General features: G+C 44.9%; 1 protein-coding gene across 2 annotated transcripts in view; it reads left to right on the top strand.

Annotated features, from left to right (window-relative positions):
• spon1b (spondin 1b) overlaps positions 1–21,477 on the top strand; it is a 113,284-nt gene extending 91,807 nt beyond the window's left edge. Inside the window, exons 9-16 of one of the 2 annotated variants that reach the window (XM_072663909.1) lie at positions 810–950; positions 3,349–3,424; positions 6,706–6,891; positions 10,485–10,655; positions 14,721–14,888; positions 16,829–16,993; positions 18,794–19,024; positions 19,906–21,477. In XM_072663909.1, coding sequence (XP_072520010.1) covers positions 810–950; positions 3,349–3,424; positions 6,706–6,891; positions 10,485–10,655; positions 14,721–14,888; positions 16,829–16,993; positions 18,794–19,024; positions 19,906–20,069 — 1,302 coding nt within the window. In that variant the 3' untranslated portion in view covers positions 20,070–21,477. The remainder of the gene's footprint in view (positions 1–809; positions 951–3,348; positions 3,425–6,705; positions 6,892–10,484; positions 10,656–14,720; positions 14,889–16,828; positions 16,994–18,793; positions 19,025–19,905) is intronic. The other variant, XM_072663910.1, reaches the window with a different exon arrangement.
• Positions 21,478–22,088: the final 611 nt, after the last annotated feature.

The raw sequence follows: 22,088 nt of genomic DNA on the forward strand, positions 1-22,088 counted from the left end.
ATGGAATGAGTGAGTGATGAAGTGATGGAGTGATGGAATGAGTGAGTGATGGAGTGAGGGAGTGAGTAAGTGATGGAGTGAGTGAGTGGTGGAGTGATGGAGTGATGGAATGAGTGAGTGATGGAGTGAGGGAGTGAGGGAGTGATGGAGTGAGGGAGTGAGTGAGTGAGGGAGTGATGGAGTGATGGAATGAGTGAGTGATGGAGTGAGGGAGTGATGGAGTGAGGGAGTGAGGGAGTGAGTGAGTGAGGGAGTGATGGAGTGAGGGAGTGAGTGAGTGAGGGAGTGAGGGAGTTGCAGTGTTTTCCTCATATGTAGATGATTATGTGGTATTTACACAAGTGGCTTCATACCAGAATGTTTTAAGCCTCTACAGAGTAAATATGTGCTCTCTGGACCTCAGTCAGAAATTCCTCACACTGCCCCCTGCTGGTCACCAAGAACAGGTGCAGAGTTTCCTTTACATTGGTAATGTTACCCCCACGAAACAGCAGCGACTCATTTTTGAAAGTTGCCAGAAACTTTAGCGGAGAGGAACAGTTGGTGTTTGCTTTCGGTGCCTCTGTGAAGCTGTTAGTGCGGAACGAGGCGAGTGGGCAGGTGCCTCTCAGAGCGGCCCGACAGAAAACACTGCTATAAATCACCCAGAGAGGGAATATTACAGAGAGACTGAAGGATGCAGATGGAGATGAAAGGTGGGAGCCCCTGACAGATGGCTTCTAACAGTGAATCTCTCTCTCTCTCTCTCTCTCTCTCTCTCTCTCTCTCTCTCTCTCTTTCTCGTCTCCCTCTTTTCTCCCTTCTTTCAGTCTCCCAACAAGCCCACCAACCCCCAAGAGAGGATCCGGCCCCTCACCAGCCTGGACCATCCCCAGAGTCCTTTCTACAACCCCCATGGTGGTGCAATCATGCCCCTGGCCCGAGTTGTGGTGGAGAGGATCGCCAGAAAGGTGCGTACGTTGCTGGGCTACAGCAGCATGCAACACCGTGATTTTACCAGGCCAACCAGGGCTGTGAGCACGTCTCCAGCAGCTCTGCTTGTAGTTAAGGTGTTGTTTTAGTGAAGCACATTTTAGAACCAGTCCGTTTCTGCAGTGCTCAGCCGATGGTGCGCTCACTTGTGCACTCAGTGTGACCTTTTATACCAGCCACCCTCAGCAGGCAGCAGAAGAGCACATCCGGGCTTCAACATGCCACTAGAAGCTTGTACATTTATTTATGACTGCCTTAAATATGTATCTTCCTATATATAGACATAGTAACTTTACTCACGAAGGAAAGCACCTTCTTAACTTTCAGTGGAAGTCAGTGGAAGTCCATCCATCCATTCATCCATCCATCCCTTCCTCCCTTCATGCATCCCTCCCTTCTTTCATCCATCTATCTCTCCCTTCATCCATCCATTCATCCATCCCTCCCTCCCTTAGTGCATCCATCCATCCCTCCTTTCATCCATCCACCCATCCCTCTCGGCCTTCATGCATCCATCAATCCCTCCCTTCATCCATCCTTCCCTTCATCCATCCATCCATCCCTCCCTCCCTTTATCCATCCATCCATCCCTTCATCCATCCCTCCCTTCATCCATCCATCCATCCATCCCTCCCTTCATCAATTCATCCATCCCTCCCTTCCTTCATCCATCCATCCCTCCCTCCCTCCCTTCATCCATCCATCCCTCCTTTATCCATCCCTCCCTCCCTTCATCCACCCATCCATCCCTCCCTCCTTCCCTTCATCCATCCCTCCCTTCTTCCCTTCATCCATCCCTCCCTCCTTCCCTTCATCCATCCATCCCTGCCTCCCTTCATCCATCCCTTCTTTCCTTCATCCATCCCTGTCTAAGGCTGTGGTGTAACAAGGGCTGTATGTTGGTTCCATGTTTGTTTGTTTTTTGTTTTGATGCTATATTTAACAACACTCTACTTCGGTAGGTACTTTTGGCTTGCTTGTCATCAACAAAAATAAATCAATAAGTAAAGAATTCAAATAAAAATGGAGATACGTTTGTGTGTGATGTAGTCGATCACTCAAGACATGTTCAGTGTTTTTTTATTTATTTATTTAACCATAGCAGCACTGAGCATGCAGCCTCTGTCTGTATTCCTGCTGATTTTCTCCAAAAGCCCTCTTTGATCCTTTTGGCCATATTTGTTATTGCTTTGGTTGCTTGTACCAAAACCGTGCTTCCATTGGCTGCTGCTCATTGTGGGTTTGTTGTTGCTCCTGCTGCGTGTTATGGAGGAACATGTAGTCCACATTTAATCACCAGTAATTTCAAACATGTTCGAAAATACCAGGACGTCTGCGACAGCTCTCAGACTTTCAGATCTCAGAAACATGCCTGCGAGAGGAAGATTGGGGGCCAAAATTGTGTAGTAGCACTCAGCACAAGGCATCCCATGATCTCAGCAGTCTGAACTACCTGGAAATGCAGTGAGAGGACAAATCTTTTTCAGAAAACATTTACATTTACATTTACGGTATTTAGCAGATGCTCTTATCTGGAGTGACTTACAAAAGTGCTTCACTGTTCACCCAAGAAACCTCAGCTAGTTTAAATAGACTAAAATTTAAGTTTAGACTCAATATAGAGACCATAATACTCTACTCTTCACCCAAGTACTCTCAGAAGAGGAGGGTCTTCAGTCTGGGTTTGAGGCTGAAATTGGACGGCAAACTTGCCTTGACTCGGCTAAGCGGCTAGATCTGGTGTAAGTGTGAACTGGATTTTTCAACCCAACCATTGCAAAATAAGAGCTCTTTCCTCAGACTGCGCCTTCGTGATCCGTCCCATGCTCTTCTGCGTGATTGCTAAAGCAGCGGCTGATGTGCTGTGATTGTTCGCCCGAGCAGCTGTACTCTGTTACGAGGAGACGGACTTCACTGGAACTGCTGAGTCACGCACACTTCATTTGTTCGAGAAAACTAAACCGCCGAACATAACAAAAGCATCTTAAATCATGTGGGGATGACTCACGAATCAGACAGTACAAAAGATTCAATTAGGCCTCCCTGGGTTTTGGTTACTTTTCTCTTTCCAGCCTTTCTGTCAGATATCCTGCAAAAGGCCAATAGACCTCCCTGTCCCCAGCAGAGGCATTAGAGCACTTACTGTTATCTCCCAGAATACAGATGTTCCATTTCTGCCTGTCGACTGGGACGAGGCTCGTCCCGGAGCTTTGGGAAGTGCGGGAACACAGAAACCTTTAGCCCGGTGCCAGTTCACAGTCACTTTCCCACACGGATCTGCTTTTGTTTACAGCTTTCAGCTAGATAGTGATCAGACAGCCAGTGGTGGAAGCTCTCATGCGCTGTAATGTTCTTCTGTGTTCCTCTGACCCACAGGGAGAGCAGTGCAACACCATCCCAGACACTGTGGACGATATTGTGGCAGACATTCCCCCAGAGGATAAGGAAGAAGGTGCTCTATCTTATCTCCTTCATAGAGTCTCATTTAAAGAACACTGCCACTGGACATGTTTAATTAACAAGACAGGCAGCAGGAGTCACTGTGTAAACCTCTGGACGTGGTCAGGATGAGCTCATACAGAAGGAGAGAAAGCTGGCCGTGATTTACAATCAGGCAGCCCAGTGCGCAAGTTTGTGGCCTCATTAAATGAGGTCCCTTTGGTACCCAAATGATTCACTGTCCTAGAACACGAGTAAGGATATAAATGAGGGCTGGTCAGTTATTAAGGCTTTAATAATTATAGGTCCATTATTACCCCATTCTCCTTCAGCTCTAGAACATCACATAAAGTTAGCAGTTGCCGAGATGTTACCACCCTTTGCCCAGTGCCCTGTTATCATGCCCTTTTGGACATCAGTCAGATCGCATCATTTGCCTATAATGATGGTTCTGCACTGTGCTACAACTGACTGGTGTGCTCACCTATTTATACCTGCAGCAAACCCTCTGTCACGTAGCATCTGTGATGTCCTGGGTCGAGCTCATTCCAAACCGGGGTGGTCATAATGTTCTGATATGATTGTGACAGTGGGTGAAGGGTGGTAGCATCTCAGATGTTCTAGAGATGCTGTAGTGAAGCAGCCACACTAGCTAACAGACGTCTGTGCTATGCTTGAAAGTGATGAAGGAAGAGAGCGCCATCTACCCACCCAGGCCAGTTGTGCTCTCTCTGACTCTGGCTGCTGATGGCAAGGAGTCATGGCACCCCAGGCTGGCGTGGCAGCGCGTAGGCCACTGAGCCACCCAGAGCCCTGCTTTGTAAAGTTTAGGGGTCTAATGCACTACCACTATGGCCCGGGGGGTTACAATCCCGAGAATTCGTATCCCGAGCCATGCCGCTTTACCATTAGCGGCCAGCCGTGCTCTCTCTCCCCTTATCACTTTTTGAGCGCTGTTGGCTGGCACAGGCATCTGTAAGTTGTAGGGGAAGCTGGGGACCCGGCACTTTCCTCAGACTGTGACGGCTGTCCAGCAATGCTACCGACACAAGGTGCTAGGCGGAGCCATGGACGGGTGGGTTAATTCGCAGCTCCAATTAAAACCAAAGTGATATGTTCGGGACCTGCTGTGCCACCATGGTCAGGCTTTGGAGTGACTCTCCCAGCTTGTTAAGAGTGTGTTAAGAAATTCTGTATTTATTCAAAGAACAACACGGGTGAACTTCATGTCTTAAGGACTTAAAGCTTAAACAGTACACTCCATTTGGTTTTGAAAAGCAATAGCTGTGAGTCATTTGCTGGCAGGGCTACAGCACTAAATTAGGTTTGTGTACATTAAGAAAGACTCAGATGAGTCAAAGCATTAGTCTTCCTGAAGACGTTTCAGCAAACGGACCAAATCAGGCTTTTCTGTGCCAGGGTTACCATCAGGGTCTGCGTAATGATAGAAAGGCACTTTCACAAAGAGTGATTGTTTATATAATTTGCTTTTGCTTAGGTGGAAGGGTACACCAAAAAAAAGCATCAAGTATCAGATTTACTAGATTCAAATGAGTGCTGTTAGAAATCCGGCAAACAGGCAGATTCAGGAGTCAAGAGGTCTTGAGCATTGGAGTTTATTTACGTGCAGACAGAAAATCATACATCTAGTCTAGTCTAGTCCGACCATGTCCAGTCCATTCCAGGCCAGTGCGACCCAGCCTAGTCTGATCCGATCCAGTCTAATCGAATCCAGTCTAAACTAATCCAGTCTGATCGAATCCAGTCTAAACTAATCCAGTCTGATCGAATCCAGTCTGATTAGGGATAGTTCGGGAGGATTTTATATACATTGGGAACTGTGGGAGGGGGATGAGGGGGATGAAGATGAAGAAGACGACTTTAAGGTGGGGTATGAGGGGGATGAAGATGAAGAAGATGACTTTAAGGTGGGGTATGAGGGGGATGAAGATGAAGAAGACGACTTTAAGGAGGGGGGTGAGGGGGATGAAGATGAAGAAGACGACTTTAAGGTGGGGTATGAGGGGGATGAAGATGAAGAAGACGACTTTAAGGTGGGGTATGAGGGGGATGAAGATGAAGAAGAGGACTTTAAGGAGGGGGATGAGGGGGATGAAGATGAAGAAGACGACTTTAAGGTGGGGTATGAGGGGGATGAAGATGAAGAAGACGACTTTAGGGAGGGGGATGAGGGGGATGAAGATGAAGAAGAGGACTTTAAGGAGGGGGATGAGAGAGATAAAGATGAAGAAGACGACTTTAAGGAGGGGTATGAGGGGGATGAAGATGAAGAAGACGACTTTAAGGTGGGGTATGAGGGGGATGAAGATGAAGAAGAGGACTTTAAGGAGGGGGATGAGGGGGATGAAGATGAAGAAGATGACTTTAAGGTGGGGTATGAGGGGGATGAAGATGAAGAAGACGACTTTAGGGAGGGGGATGAGGGGGATGAAGATGAAGAAGAGGACTTTAAGGAGGGGGATGAGGGGGATGAAGATGAAGAAGACGACTTTAAGGTGGGGTATGAGGGGGATGAAGATGAAGAAGACGACTTTAAGGTGGGGTATGAGGGGGATGAAGATGAAGAAGACGACTTTAAGGAGGGGGGTGAGGGGGATGAAGATGAAGAAGAGGACTTTAAGGAGGGGTATGAGGGGGCTGAAGATGAAGAAGAGGACTTTAAGGAGGGGTATGAGGGGGATGAAGATGAAGAAGAGGACTTTAAGGAGGGGTATGAGGGGGATGAAGGTGAAGAAGACGACTTTAAGGAGGGGTATGAGGGGGATGAAGATGAAGAAGACGACTTTAAGGAGGGGTATGAGGGGGATGAAGGTGAAGAACAGGACTTTAAGGAGGGGGATAAAGGTGCGGGCACTTGGAGTATCAACATTAGGGGGGATATGAGTGTTATCGTTATGACCACTTGATTGTTGTCATCTTTTGAGGGTTAATTGAATTACCATATACAAAGAAGGGGAGGGACCACTTCAGGCCGGCAGACGAAGGGTAATCTCCATAGAGACAAAAGAGTAAGATAACCATTTGCTAACCATTTGCTCATTTTTGACGTCAGTAGAACACATCCGGTCCTTCAGGTCCCTGGTCTTTGGCAGTATCTGTGTTGATGTAGTGGATTTTATTGATGTGGAAAGGATCCACACCTTTGAATCAACTGGAATTCACTGTTTCTTTTTTTGTCCAGTGTGGGAGATAAGGCCAGCGTGATCAGGTAGTCTAGTCATGTCGTACTGGACCTTCAAAGACGGCTGTCCTTTCTCTTTCTCTCCTCTGCAGGAGACAACACTCCAGAGACATGTATCTACTCCAACTGGTCTCCTTGGTCAGCCTGCAGCTCATCCACCTGCGATAAGGGCCGGCGGATGAGGCAGAGGATGCTGAAGGCTCAGCTGGACGCCACCGTGCCCTGCCTTCATACCCAGGACTTTGAGCCCTGCATGGGGCCGGGCTGCAGAGAAGAGGGTACGGCGGAGATTAAGCGCACACACACACACACACACACATTTTCTCTGAATCTTCAGGACTTGTATGTGTAGAGGAGTGTGTTTGGCAGGGTCAGGTTCACACACTGCAGTCTCAGCACACAGGAGATGGGTGAGAAGAGTGAGTTAAGTTCACAGCTGAAGGGTGATGGTTCTTTGAACCAAGATCTTCATCTCTACAACTTTTCTGAGATGTGAAACATCTGAAGATCTCATGGTGTAACTTTTCTTTATGTAGAAGTTTGCAGTAGTACAACTTTTCTGTATACAGAGATCTGATGGACAGTTTGGAAAATGCTATAGAGATTCACAGCCTTTCCATCCGTGCAGGGGTTGAACTTTTTCTACATCATAAATATCCACCTCTGGAACTTTTGTTTGCATGGAAATCTCCACCATTGTGGCTTTTCTTTATCCCCTAAGACGCTGTAAGTAAATCCACTCTTCCATCACTCTCATAACGGCATTACTGTCATGATTAACATCAGTTTAATAGGCCCCAAAATAGAACCCTGAGGGACTATTTTGAGAATTACTGAATAATTCACAATAGTTTCTCTTAATTAATTACTGAATAAGAAGCCTAGCTTCATGTGTTAAATGAAAGTCTGGCATCTGTAACATATGGGTTTAAACAGACTTTATTAGGGCTATAGCAATACTCCTTGTCAGGGCAGGCGGAGGTCAAGAAACAGGCAGGCAGATACAGCACAGTCAAGAGAACAAAGCAGTAGGTCAAAACTACAACAAGGCACCATAAACACACCCAAGATTGGTAGTATAACAGTAACCTTACCAAGAACACCCAAAACTGAGACGCTTAAGAGGAGTCCTCATCAGTCCAATTATGAACAGCACCTGTGTGCTGGAGATGAGCCTCAGGTGAAGGGCGGGGCTTAGCCCTGGCATACTGGAGCACATGACCTACTGTGCATGAGCTCCTCACTGAGGCCAGCAGAGGTTCTTACAGTTTTTTTACATCTATAAAATGGTAAGTTCACAAGAAAAGGCCAGAAATGTTTTAAAATTGAAAGTAATTGGCCCATTTATCATGAAATGTTCATTTGAATAAATAAAAAATGTAATTTTTATTTTTTATCAACAACAATTCTTTTAAAATTAAAAATTTTAATATTTAGTTACTAGTTAATGTTTCATTATATAAATCTGTCCATTAGGGCAAATGTGTGAGCATTGGCCCGCTAGTTCAACTGGTAAAGCATAAGATGCTTGGGGGGCGGGGGGGGGGGGTGTTAGGGGGTCTGTTCTGGGTGGCTCACTGACTTGTTTTGCCAAATTAAAGCTAAATAATATGGAAGAAATCCTGGTAGAGCATGATTATATGTTCTGGATTTGGGTGCCCTTATCTAACCTCAGCTTCTGGCAGCAGGTTTAATGTAAATGATCTGCCCACTGTAGCCCAGAACATCGATTCCCTTGTTGTGGAGGAAGAGAGGAAGATACCATAAAGCTGTTTCTGGGCGTAGTTTATCGTTTAAATAAATCGATGGGAAATTTGCACCTCAGCTGGATGAGATTTAGGGCCAAGAGATAAGGCAAAGACACAGTATGGACCATGCTGATGGTATTCTCTCTCTCTCTCTCTCTCTCTCTCTCTCTCTCTTTTCTGTCACTTTTCTGTCTCTGCTTACACATGTCCATCCTACCAACCCTCTCTAACCTGCCACCTAGCGACCATTGGTGCACTATACTGTACTACAGCCATTTGCTGTAATTTGTAACACTGGCTACACCTTCACCATGAATATACACATGAGCATCTATCCTCATACTCACTGCAGCCCCTCACTGCAGACTTTGACGTGTGGTCTGTTCCAGCAGTTGCAGCCTTTTGTTTTTCCTCCGCTGCTCCCTATCGATCACCAGAGTAAACTGTACAACCCCCGCCCTCCCACCACCACCACCACCACCACCACTTCGCTCTTTTGTTTTTATTTAATGGTCTGTTGATTGATGACGGGCCAGGTGGGGGCCAATGCCGGAGCCTCTCCAACCCCCCCCCCCTCCCTTTCCCTTATGTCAAGGCCTTATTTATTTACATCTCTTATTAATGATTCGCTTAGTTCTGCTTCATTAGCCGGCACTCACCGCCACTCGCTGATCAGTCCCAGTGGGCAGCGGCGAGCAGAAATCTATGGAGAGCGGCCCCAAGTTCGTTCATCCAGCCTGATAACAAATCTATTTACAAGCTCCTGCTTCGGGGCTAATTGGAGCGGCGGGGAGGAGATAAAGTGAGGCTGTTTGATGCCTTATCAGCCCGAGTGGAGGGAGAAGAGCGAGGTGAAGGGCAGAGATGGACAGTGTGGAAAAGGCTGTGACGCTGTGGCCGTCCAGTGCCAGTGCTGGCGGCACAGGTTGCTCAATTCCCTGCTGCTGAATGGACCTGATGATTAACTGATGTGCGATGAGCAGAGAACTCAGCTAATTGTGCTGGAGTGCTGGACTTCCAAGACCGAAGCTGGACATCCCAGCTACAATCAAACACAATAAATGAGATATTAAGCTGCATTAAGCTGTTTCCACTGGAATTTGGAGGAGTATTGCTGTGGGGATTTGATTGCATTCAGCAACAAGAGCGTTAGCGAGGTCAGGATGATGTTGGATGATGATGATCACCACCCCACCTCATCACCCCCAACTCCTCAACTCATCCCAGAAGTACTGAATAGAGCACCACCATCCATCGTTCCAGAGAACACAGTTCTGCCACTGCTCAATGCTGCTGGGGGGCTTTATACCCCTCTAGCCCACGTCTGGCATTAAGCATGGTTCAAGTCAGAGGTGTCACATATCTGTTCTGTGTTTAGGCCCGTTGCCAGATGTGCATTAAAGAGAGCCACAGGGTGGGAAAACAGGTGGACAAAAAACAAGCCCACCATAGTTGCTAGTTAAGCCATATGCTCTGAAAGACAGAGCAAGCAAACCTGGATGAGCCAGTCGACTAAGTGAGGCTGAAAACAGTGGAAAACACTCCTAACACCATTTCCTCGACTCTGCGCTCTCAGATATGAGGCTTAATCCTCTAAACTGGTGTGATTTGAGCCTCGGTTAGCTGGAACCTGGCCTGTGCTGTGGTGTTTATCCTGCTAGCTAACTTATCGAAGCCTACATAGCTGGCTAAGAGTCCAAACACAGCAGAACCGGGCTCTCATTTCACCTTTCTGTTCTTCCCATCACCAGTAGCTGGACTTCGTTTTCCCAGACATTAGTTTTTGTGGTCAACACTTGTGTCGGTGCTCAGCAGTTAGTCCGCAGCAGCTGCTCTCGGCTGTCTGATACTTGGTGCCTTAGCCTTTGCTTAACTAGCTCAGCGAGCTACACATTACTGTAAGCAATATGTATCTAATCAATAGCAGTGTTCTCTTTTGTCACTCTTTGCTGCCCCAAGTAGACATCCTGTCATACACATCATATTATTATTAATGTATGTGATTTTTTTTATAGCCATCGCTGTAGTATAGTACAGTGGAGGCCATCATTTTCAGATCAGTCTGTAAGCGAAGGGCTCAGCATGCTGCGTGTGTGTGTGTGTGTGTGTGTGTTATTCTGCAGAGCCGTCTACGTGCATGCTGTCCGAGTGGATAAGCTGGTCACCCTGCAGCGCGTCATGCGGAATGGGCATGAGGTCCAGAGAACGGTACATCAAACAGTTTCCTGAGGATGGGTCCAGCTGCAGGGAGCCCACCGAGGAGACAGAGAAGTGTGTGGTCAACGAGGACTGCTGTAAGTCATGCTGCTGCACTGTGTTTATGTGTGTGTGTGTGTGTGTGTGTGTGTGTGCCAAAGTCTAAGCAAAAATGGTGGAACCCTTTTCAGTGCTGTATAGAACCATTATTTGAAAGGTCTCTTAAGAGCTTTCCAGAAGAGCTCACTTAGGTCAGAACAGAACTACAGAACGCCACGCCCCGACACCCATGCTGGCATCTCCATAGTTACCTTGCTGGACAAGGCACTGTACCCTAAGCTTTTGTATCATCATTCTCCCACAAAACCTTGTATCTCCAAAATTGCAAGTATTATTACCACCCTTAACCAGCATTAACCAGCTCATTACTCTTACCACCACTGCCATGATTATATAAGCTATACTGTATTATGATTATTTTGCCCTGCCTGAGCAGTAGAACAGTCTTATGCAGTGGTTCTGTGACTTTTATCAATAATTTATTATAATTATAAAGTCTTGATTCCTCCCAAGGTTTCTTTCTCCAGCTCTGAGGGAGTTGTTCCTTACTACGGTCACCTTTAGCTGCCCACTGGGGGTCTTAGGTTTTTATGTTGTTGATCTCTTGTCCTCTGGCTGATTCCTGTAAAGCTGCTGTGTGACAATGGCAGTTGTAAAAAAAAATAAAAATAAATGTGATTTCACTTCATTTGACATTATGAAGAACACCTTATAGATTCACATGATGTCAAAAAGTGAAAAACTAAAAAAAATGAAAGATACAGCGATGATATACTCGTCAGCACACTCGCAGTGTCATAATCAACTGATCAGTATTCTACTTCTCAATCTGCAGTTGGCACAGTAGAGGATTATCCTCTTGTAAGCATCCTGGCAGTGATCCACTACTCACCATACCACATTAACATGCATAATTAACTTATGCATTCTAGTAAAGAACCATTTAAACAGGGAAAGGAACCATTAAGCATTCCAGTGTTTCTCTATTTAACTATTGAGTTTACTAATGAAGTTACGCTACTGAAGAACTAATAAGGAACTGAAGATCTTATCAGTAAAATCACCTCAAATTTATTTAAAAAATATTTCTCTTTCTAAAGTTGTACTAAAATATTAGTTGTAAATTACCTGTGAATTGCAAATGAAATTAAATTTTAACCGTAAATTAATTAAATCAATGTCAATAAGAATATTGAGTGAATATTACATTAAACACAACTTAATTTGTTAAATATTAATTTAAGTGTCATATTTAACAGCTTTTTTTAGACTTTAGCCTGTTGACTTTTTAATCTTGTTTTTATCCAGTGAAAGTCTCAGTTATACTCAGATATCATTTTATTTCATGTTTTTAGGTTTTATTTTAAGCTTTATTGCTTGAGCAATATTATCTGCACTATAGTTTAAAAACAGCAATATTATCTTTCTGATGTCTGTTTTTACAATAAGCTAAATTATTAGTCTTAGTTAATAAAATACTAAGATTTCAATAGATCAACTCAAATCAAATTTATTTGTATAGTACTTATTTATGTATAATATAAATAATATAATAATACAATAACATTAACATATACAATAACAAACAAGTAGAAACATATTCGTTGTAATTGTAATTATTATATGCCAATATTCTGACTAATTATTATAAAAATTTAAATAATCTTATAATATGCTTTCAACAGTCTAAAAATAGCAATGTGTAATATTATTATTTATATTATATAGTCCTTTATACTATATACATATATACCTTGAATGTTTTCTTCACAGTTTCACTTTGTTAAATATATTATAGAGATTTTTCTGCATAATGAATTCTGGGCAAACGTCTTTGCAATGCTGTTACCACAGAATGCTGCGATATGCAAATAAGCTTGTTATATTTTGAGCATCCTGAACAATCCTAGATGGTCCAAATTGAGTTTTTGAGGGGGGGGTGGTAAAATAAAAGGTGGGGTGATCTGATAGAATGAATGATTTTGGTTCAGTTGTGGGACGTTCTCAGTGTGTAGCTCTATGGTCGCAGTGCTGTCATCCTTTCAGTCTCGTACTGCCTTCTTTTTCAGTGTATGAAGAAACTCTCCAGAATATCACCTCACATCGTCTGGTCAGATCTTCAGCATGTGATTACAGGTGTTACTTGCCCTTTAAAATGCTCTGAGATGTTCAAAAGGACGAATCACCTGTGAACATGGCTAGAGTTATTGTCCATACTGTCCACTCTTGTCTCTGAATAATTATAGGAATACAGTGTATCATCCACAGGCTGTTTCATCATGAGGTGTGACAAGTTATAGAAATCAGTGACTTTGCTCATTGTCCACTTTATCAGAAACCCTTAGCGTGTTGCTCTACCCTGCTGGTGTTCAGTTTGAGATGTACAGTGGGCCTGTATTACTGTACATTTTCTCTTAGCCATCCTCTAGCCCTTCATCAGTGGTCAGTTATGGAAATCTCTGGATGTGTTGGTGTAATTATTCACATAATTTGCAAACTGCGGACCACGCTTGCTAGCTGAGGCAAGGAAGGAGAACCTCGAGAAATTTGGGCTGGAGTTCTGGGGGGCTTCAGGCTAATGGGACCCGAAGGCAGACCCCACCTTGCCAGGTAGAGGTTGAGTATAGTTGGAGCATCGGGAGGAGCAGGTGCGGTGGTGGAGCTTTCGAGAGGAGGGAGAGGAGCGGTTTTAGAGTGTGTATGGTGCTTGTGTAAGCCAGAGCGTGAGAGGACGAGAGAGAGAGAGTGGGAGAAGACTCCTGATGAGTCATTTGTGAACTCATTTAACACTGCAAAGTCAGTCAGGAGGCGGAACAGAGATTAAGCCTAGTGCAAAAAGGGATTTTCTATGGAGGATCACTGACAGTGGAACTAAGGCCAGGCCGGACTTTATATGTGCCTCAAAAATAATGGAGAAATTCTCCTTAAGCAAATATGATATTTGGTCGTGTTTTGATGCCTTGGTCCCTGAGGTAGGGGATATTTCATTTCGAGCAGCAGTGAAGAGTGGAAATGAGATGAGGAGGGTGTAATATCAGTGGAAGTGTCACATAACACTGAAGTCCTTTTTTCATGTGTGTTTTTACTCTAGGGAGTTTAGATTATGAGGATACAGTGACAGAGCTGGCAAGAGAAACTCTTTAACATTTTCTGCATTAACTTGATGGAGTCGCTTACCGGTTATAATGGAGCATCGCTATCATAGACACCTGCCTATCATCAAAAAAAAACAAGTGGCCAAGTGCAATCCAACCAACCACAGGCTGTTGTCTGTTTAGCAAGATGTGTTAAAACGGGGCTACAGCAAAGACAGATGCAGGAGAATCAAAGAAGTGTAACGTGCCATTATATACTCTATTGACAAAAGTATTGGGACACCTGCTTGTTCATTGTTTCTCTCAAAATCAAGGGGATCGAAAACATTTATAATGAGTTTATCCTGCTTTTGTTGAAGTAACTGTAAATGTTGGATGATCTCCACCCTACCTCATCCTCTACTCATCTCAAAAGGACTGGATGGAGCACCACCACCAGTTCTTCTACTGCTCCACAGCTCCTCAATGCTGGGAGGCTTTATACCCCTCTAGGCCATGCCTGGCATTAGGCAGCATGGTGCTAATAGGTTCATGTCTATCTGCTCCAGAGAGTCTGATTTTATTGGCAGTACATCTCAACAGGGACTAGACAAGCTGTGTGTGTGCATTTGCACATCTGTGTCAGCAGTGGGTGCAACTTGAAAGTAGCTAAATGCATTCATTACAAGGGCTGTCCACAAATATTTGGACATATAGCATGCTTGTGGTGTGTCACGCTTTAAGCGCCCTCTCATGGACAGCTGCACACATGCATTTCTGGACAAGCTGAGAGATCCAGAAGCAGCATCTGAAGGTAGAGAAGCATGTGGACTGAGGCGGCAGAGTAATACTACAGGATTTTACACGAATATGACTCGGGTTACGCAGCGTTATGTCCACATGCATCTGTGGGTGCAGTGTCAGAGGAAGATCAAGGCCTTGTCCAGGCCTGATTTACTTAGTTCTAAGGTGTAAGCTTATCAGCATGTGTTTGTGTGTGTGTGTGCGTGTGTGTGTGTGGTGCATCAGCCCCCAGCAGCTGTATAGTGACAGAGTGGAGTGACTGGGAGCCGTGCAGTGTGAGCTGTGGCGTAGGGATGAGGAGGAGGGAGAGGATGATGAAGATGGATGCCTCGGACGGCTCTCCATGCAGAGCGGAGCTGGAGGAAGTTGAGAAGTGCATGATGCCCGAGTGCAGTGAGTATGAACCTTACACACACACACACACTCACACACACACAGAGCTGAAAACAAGCTAAATGTTGCTAACAGTTAATGAAACCAAACAGCCACCAGTTAGCGTCATGCTATGCTCGTTTACTGTTAGCCTCATGAGCAGGTTTGGTACAGTTGTTCCTTTGAAGGGTTAAATCATGCAGAATCGCCCACTCTTGTCTCTCAATAAGGAATACAGTGTATCATCCACAGGCTGTTTCATCATGAGGTGTGACAAGTTATAGAAATCAGTGACTTTGCTCATTGTCCACTTTATCAGAAACCCTTAGCCTGTTGCTCTACCCTGCTGGTGTCCAGTTTAAGATGTACAGTGGGCCTGTATTACTGTACACTTTGTCTTAGCCATCCTCTAGCCCTTCATCAGTGGTCAGTTATGGAAATCTCTGGATGTGTTGGCATAATTATTCACATGTTTTGCGAAGTGTGCACCACACTTGCTAGCTGAGGCAAGTACCTCGAGAGATTTGGACTGGAATTCTGGGGGGCTTCAGGCTAATGGGACCCGAAGCCAGACCCCACCTTGCCAGGTAGAGGTTGAGTAAAGTTGGAGCTTTCATTTTTATAGTACATAGTGATGGAGAGGAGGAGTTTGGGCGTGGTCCTTCTCCCAAACTTTCAGTTATTTCATAACTTCATGTAGACTTTAAAATTTGTGCCCAAGAAGGGTAAGTACTGCACTCTAGGCATAAAGATAAGGTTCTTTATATGTTTATTTTGGCTTGTATTAAAATCTGCATTGATAATGGTTCACTGATTCACTACAGTGAAATGCCCCAAAGTGGCATCACCAAGTGGCATCACCAAGGCCTTATATGGCATGTATATGATAACTCTCTCTACATATATAGGCTATATAGCAGAATAGTAGAACCTGGAAGCACTATCCTCTAATATGAGTCAAAGAACTCATTTCCGGTACTATATAGACCCCTTTTTGCTAAGCGTGAAGGACAGGGGTGCTCAAATATCAAGTATCTGACAGGTCCACGTACCACATTTTTACTGGGTCGAAGATCCATAGACGACAAACAAGTGATAGAAACCCCATACATTCCACAAAAATGTACAAAACTAAGTATAGCCGTCAAAATATTCATAACTACACTATTTGGACAAAAGTATTGAAACACCTGCTCCTTCATTGTTTCGTCCAAAATCATGGGTATTAATTTATATTTTGAAGGAGCATTGCTGTGGGGATTTGACTGCATTCAGTGACAAGAGCGTTAGTGAGGTCAGGATATTGGATGATAATCACCACCCCACCTCATCATCCCCAACTCATTCCAAAAAGAACTGGATGGAGCTCAACTATCCATCATTCCAGATAGCACAGTTCCATGTTACACCGCTCAAGCCTCCACGCCTGGCATTAGACATGGAGCAAATAGGTTCATCATGTTTATCTGCTCCAGAGAGTCCTATGCTATTGGCTGTACTTCCCTTCCCAGGGACAAGACAAGCTGTGTGTGTATATGTGACTCACTCCCTAACTCTCCATACGTTCCATACATTCTCCTAGTTCTGCCATTAAGTTCTGAAAGGAACAGCCTCATTTACCTCCATGACCCGAGTCCCCTCAGCAAACCACCTTTAATCTGTGAAGGAACGTCTTAATGGTTTTACCGTCAGCTGAAACAGGGAGACAGCTTCTAATTTCCAGGGTGTTGCATCAAGTGTTCATTTGACTCGACTTTGTTGACTTCATTGTCTAAGATGATTGCTGTTGCATCATCATGCAGTTTCCGTTTGAGCACACCTCTGCACAAATTCACCATAACCCCCACCGCCAGGTTCACAGAGCGAATTTAGGCTTTTTACTGTATGCATGTGATTATCTGTGTGTTTTCTAATGCAGTATACATTTGTATATGTGTGTGTGTGTGTGTGTGTGTGTGCAGATGCACTGTCCTGCATGGTGTCTCCGTGGTCAGAGTGGGGTCACTGCAGTGTGACGTGCGGAATGGGCATGCGGATTCGGCGGCGCATGCTGAAGACCCCGGCACTGCCCAACCAGTGTGGAGAACCACTGGAACAGGTGGAGAAGTGCATGATGCCAGAATGCCGTGAGTAACACACACCCACACATCCAAAGGAACACATACACACACACATACATAAAAAAGCATGCATGCTACAATTTGTGACACAGATGGAATTTGGCTTCCACCTTTAACCCATCCATGCAGTAAAAACACGCACACTCACCAGTGAGCACACATGCCCGGAGCGGTGGGCAGCCATTGCTGTGCCGCCTGGGAAAACAGAGAGGGTGAAGGGCCTTGCTCAAAGGCCCAACAGTGGCAGCTTGCCGAGCCCGGGTACTAAACCCACAACCCTGTCATCAATAGTCCGGAGAGACTAGATATAAAGATGAGAACCATATAAAGATAAGGTTCTTTATATGTTTATTTTGGCTTGTATTAAAATTTGCATTGATAATGGTTCACTGATTCACTACAGTGAAATGCCCTAAAGTGGCATCACCAAGTGGCATCACCAAGGCCTTATATGGCATGTATATGATAACTCTCTCTACATATATAGGCTATATAGCAGAATAGTAGAACCTGGAAGCACTATCCTCTAATATGAGTCAAAGAACTCATTTCCGGTACTATATAGACCCCTTTTTGCTAAGCGTGAAGGACAGGGGTGCTCAAAGGCTTGGGCCTTGCTCAAAGGCCCAACAGTGGCAGCTTGCCAAGCCCGGGTACTAAACCCACAACCCTGTCATCAATAGTACGGAGCTCTAACCGCTGAGCCACCACTGCCCCCTGTATGGTAATATGGTAATCACACAAACACACACACACAACGGTGAACCCCTTTTAAAAGCAGATGCACATTCTGTGTGCTTAACACACACTTTTGCAGAGTGTTGAGGAAAAACTGATATTATGCAAATATGGGTGTTTACACCCTTTATTATCATTTATTACTCGTTAATTATGATGTGAACTCTGAGTTAAAGGGGCCTTAAAGCCCCTGGCAACCTTAATCTGAGTGTTCTTTTTAATGAAGTGAATCTGGCTCCTCAGGGCCCCCGGTGGAAACGTACAAAGTATGTCTTATGAAGATCTTCCTGAAGTCTATTAAACGTCTGCTGGATTCCACCAGTATTGCTCTCCTCTCCATGTATTCTGCAGAGTTTCTACATACGTCCCTCCTGTACATTTTGTGTATATTCCTTTATGGTATTTTATTTTAGTTATCCAGTATATTTTACTTATTTTATTTTGTTTATTTATTGTTGTTATGTTTGCACTGCATATATACTACATATATATATATATATATATATATATATATATATATATATATATATATATATATATATTATCTGAGTGATTATCTGAGCCTCAACCCAAGCATTTTAATCCATGTATCTCCTGACATGATGTGCAAATGATGAACAAACTGGAATCTTGATGTAAGATGGGTGGTCCTAAAAGTGGGAAATGCTTATGTCAGCATACCCCTGACCATTCACGATGCTAACATTGCTCCACCCCCTTTTTGAGTCTGAGCTGGAGAGCGAAAGCTAAACCAAAACCTGGCTAAAGCGCATCCCCCATCATCCCTCTTGACGGACGGAATATCCTGACGCAGCAGATCCAATGCCTGTCACCCACCCTTACCCTGCCCGTCCAGCACAGCGCATTGTGTTTTCTATTTAAACTCTGCTGGACGCTTCACTGAGCACCCTAGTTCACACCCAACAAAATCATCAATATATCAAATTGTGATTCCAGAGGCTTTAAAGGTACAGTAACACTGCTTGTGTCTGTGTCCCAACTAATCCCACCCTTATGTTTTTGTCCCCATCTCTCTCTCTCTCACTTCTTTCTTTCCCTCCCCTGCAGCTGTGGACTGTATGCTGTCCGACTGGTCAGAGTGGTCAGAGTGCAACAAGTCCTGTGGGAAGGGTCACGCGATCCGCTCTCGAATGGTGAAGTTAGAGCCTCAGTTTGGGGGAGCGCCATGTCCGGAGACGGTGCAGAGGAAGAAGTGTAAAATCAGAAAATGCACCCGGGGCCCACGGGACAGCGATATTAAGAAAAAAAAGCAGGACCGTTCTGGACGTCCAGGTTCAGGTGTGGCCACAAATACCACTGACCTCAAATCCGTGACTTTTCTAAAGTGCTGTAGTATTACACTACCACCTCAGCCCACTTCTTTGCTTCTGTACCTCCAGATGTGGCGCACAAAGCACAATTTGGATTTATGCTGAAAAAGTGAATTACACTTTCCACAGACTTCCACTGCTCCACAGCTCAATACTGGGGGCTTTATACCCCTCTAGCCCACGCCTGGCATTAGGCTGCATGGAGCGATAGGTTCATGTTTATTTATCTGCTCCAGAGAGTCCTATTCTATTGGCAGTACTTCCCTACAGATGGGTCTCTCCCCTCATCACTTTAAAGCGATGTTGGCCGGCGCAGGCGTCTGTTAGGTGGTGCAGCACCCCTCCTCATCCATAACTCCACAACTCATACCAAATATATTGGATAGAGCTCCACCATCCATCATTCTAGAGAACACAGTTCCTCCACTGCTCCACAGCTCAATGCTGCTGGGGGGCTTTATACCCCTCTACTAGCCCACGCCTGGCATTAGGCAGCATGGTGCCAGTAGGTTCATGTTTATTTATCTGCTCCAGAGAGTCCTATTCTATTGGCTGTACTTCCCTACAGATGGGTCTCTCCCCTCATCACTTTTAAGCGATGCTGGTGGAGCTGGAGGCTGTGTTGGGCTGTGACAGGTTGAAAACAGGTGGTGGCTGGCTTTGCATGTATCAGAGACAAGTGCTAAATCCTTACTTTCCTAGTGTCAGGAGCATTGATAGTGGGGAGGAAAAGGGGAAAATTTAGCAAAAAAAAAAATCTTTATATAAAATAAAAATAAAAAAATTAATAATCTATTTTACCTCAGTAAAACCCTCCTGATCAAGCCTTCGTTTGCTTTCTCCTTCCAGTTTGCAAACTGCGCCCCTGGTCCAGCTGGACGGAGTGTTCCAAGTTGTGTGGCGGTGGGATCCAGGAGCGGGTGAAGGCCGTAAAGAAGACCAGCAAAGGCTCACAGTCCAACAGCTGCAAGCCCAAGAAAGAAATCCGCACCTGCAACATGCACTCCTGCTAACCCCTCACTACAGGGGTACACACACACACGCACAGACACAGGCCGAGAATACACACACACACGCACAAACACAAACATATACACACACACAAGCGTGCGCACGTCAGCACGCTCAGTCCTAGCCGAGGGTGAGGCGTGAGGCCTTTCTAGACTGGTGAGACGGTTCTGTGTTCCGCAGCTAGAGCTCGTAGGCTTTTAGAGTCTTCCTCACCGCGAGTGAGGACTAGGCAGACGTCCGTGATTAGTTTTAGTTGCCTTTTCAGCAGGCGTATGTATTACTCTATAACCGGCAGTACTCGACTTCACCCGCCACACACTAAAACACACTAAAACATCAGTAACATCAGTTCTTTTTACGTTCCGATTTTTTCACTCGCACTAATTCTGTCCGCACCCCTCCATTAGCATGCACTGTACAGTCTCCGAGTGTGAAATTTCCACAGACGTAAATGCACTATATATATGCCCAGCACACCAACACACACTTTTTTTTTTCACACGTTAGTTTATTTGTTGTTGTTTTTTCCACAATGCAAAAGCTGGGCTTAGTTTAAGCTTAAACAGCCCAGGCCTTAAAAAAGGGCTGTCAGTGGAAATTCCCACCTGGCAGCATGGGTCCAGAGCGCTGGACGGTGGTCCGGTTCGGAATTGGCAGAGCGCGTCTGCGCCGGCTGTTCTTTGTCAAGGGCGTCACCCAGGATTTGCAATTCAATCGAGTCTACCCCCAGCCATCCTCTCCCATCCCTGCCTTTAATCCGGGGGTCAGCACGGCCACATCAAGCCACTGCTATTGAGCACCATCAAGGTGGGTCACCCGCAATCAATGCCCAATCGATTTGGACAGCAACCATCTGCTGGGGATGGATTGATTTTCCATTGTCTGTACAAAGTAGTTTTGTCGCACCGTCTAGAAGACTCCCAGCTGGGCAAGAAATGATTTTTTTAAACGTTTATTTTTTTTTTTGAAGCAAAAAATGATACAATGTGAAATAATAATAATAAGCCTGTGGATGCTTCAGAATGGTGTCGCTGAACAGAAAGCACAGTAAGAACAACCATTCCAAGTCTTTTGTACACCATGGTCTGTTGGTTTTGGGTTGAAAGTACATTGTGACTTTTTATTCCGCTGTAATAAATAAAATAACCTGTAGAGGCTAATGTGACACAGTAACTCGGCCGTAGTGACGGGAGCTGAGGAGTGCAGTTCTAATTTTAGACACTTTCTAACTTTTTTCTGTGGGATTTTGATATTATCAACACTCGAAACTCTTGCCAAAGTCATGTGTAAGTCTCTCTCTCTCTCCCTCCTTCTCTCTCTCTCTCTCTCTCTCTCTCTCTCTCTCTCTCTCTGCAATATATTACTATTTTGGAATAAATCACCTTTACAATAAAAGTAAATGTGACAAAACCTCAGTGTGTTACTCCTCCTTATGATCCATACCAACATTTATTTAAAGGGCCAGTATCTGCAAAAACCCTTTTTATTTATTTATTTATTTATTTATTTATTTATTTCTAATATCAGTTACCCCTCCCCCTTATTACTAGCAGTGCCCCCCAGAGTGAAGACTAGCATGTCTCCTCCGACACATGTTAAGCCAGCCACCGCCTTCTTTTGAACTGCCCCTGCCATTGCTGCTGATGCTGACCACTAGGTAGCCAGCATGCCTGAAGGAAGGCACGGCTCCCCAGCTTCAGCCTGACCAATATCACACTAGGAGGAAGCGCTGTCAACCCATGCCTGAGAGAGCATGGACAAACTGTGCTCTCTCAGACTCCGGCTGCTGGTGGCAAGCAGCATGACCCTGCATTCGAACTTCGGCTCATACTGGCATCACCTTATTCTGGTGTCTGGAGTTGGGTACCCGGCGCCGGTGGAAGTTTGGGCAGTGGCTGGGTTAGTTCCATACAAGCATGTTTCAGTGGATTCTTCTGTATTTTAATCGACTTTATTATTAATGTGTTAAGTACAAGATTGCCTTCTCAGATGTATCAGGCAGTGGCATGGTGATGCACTGT

Source organism: Salminus brasiliensis, chromosome 19 (genome assembly GCF_030463535.1).
Source record: "Salminus brasiliensis chromosome 19, fSalBra1.hap2, whole genome shotgun sequence".
Classification (NCBI taxonomy): Eukaryota; Metazoa; Chordata; class Actinopteri; order Characiformes; family Bryconidae; genus Salminus; species Salminus brasiliensis.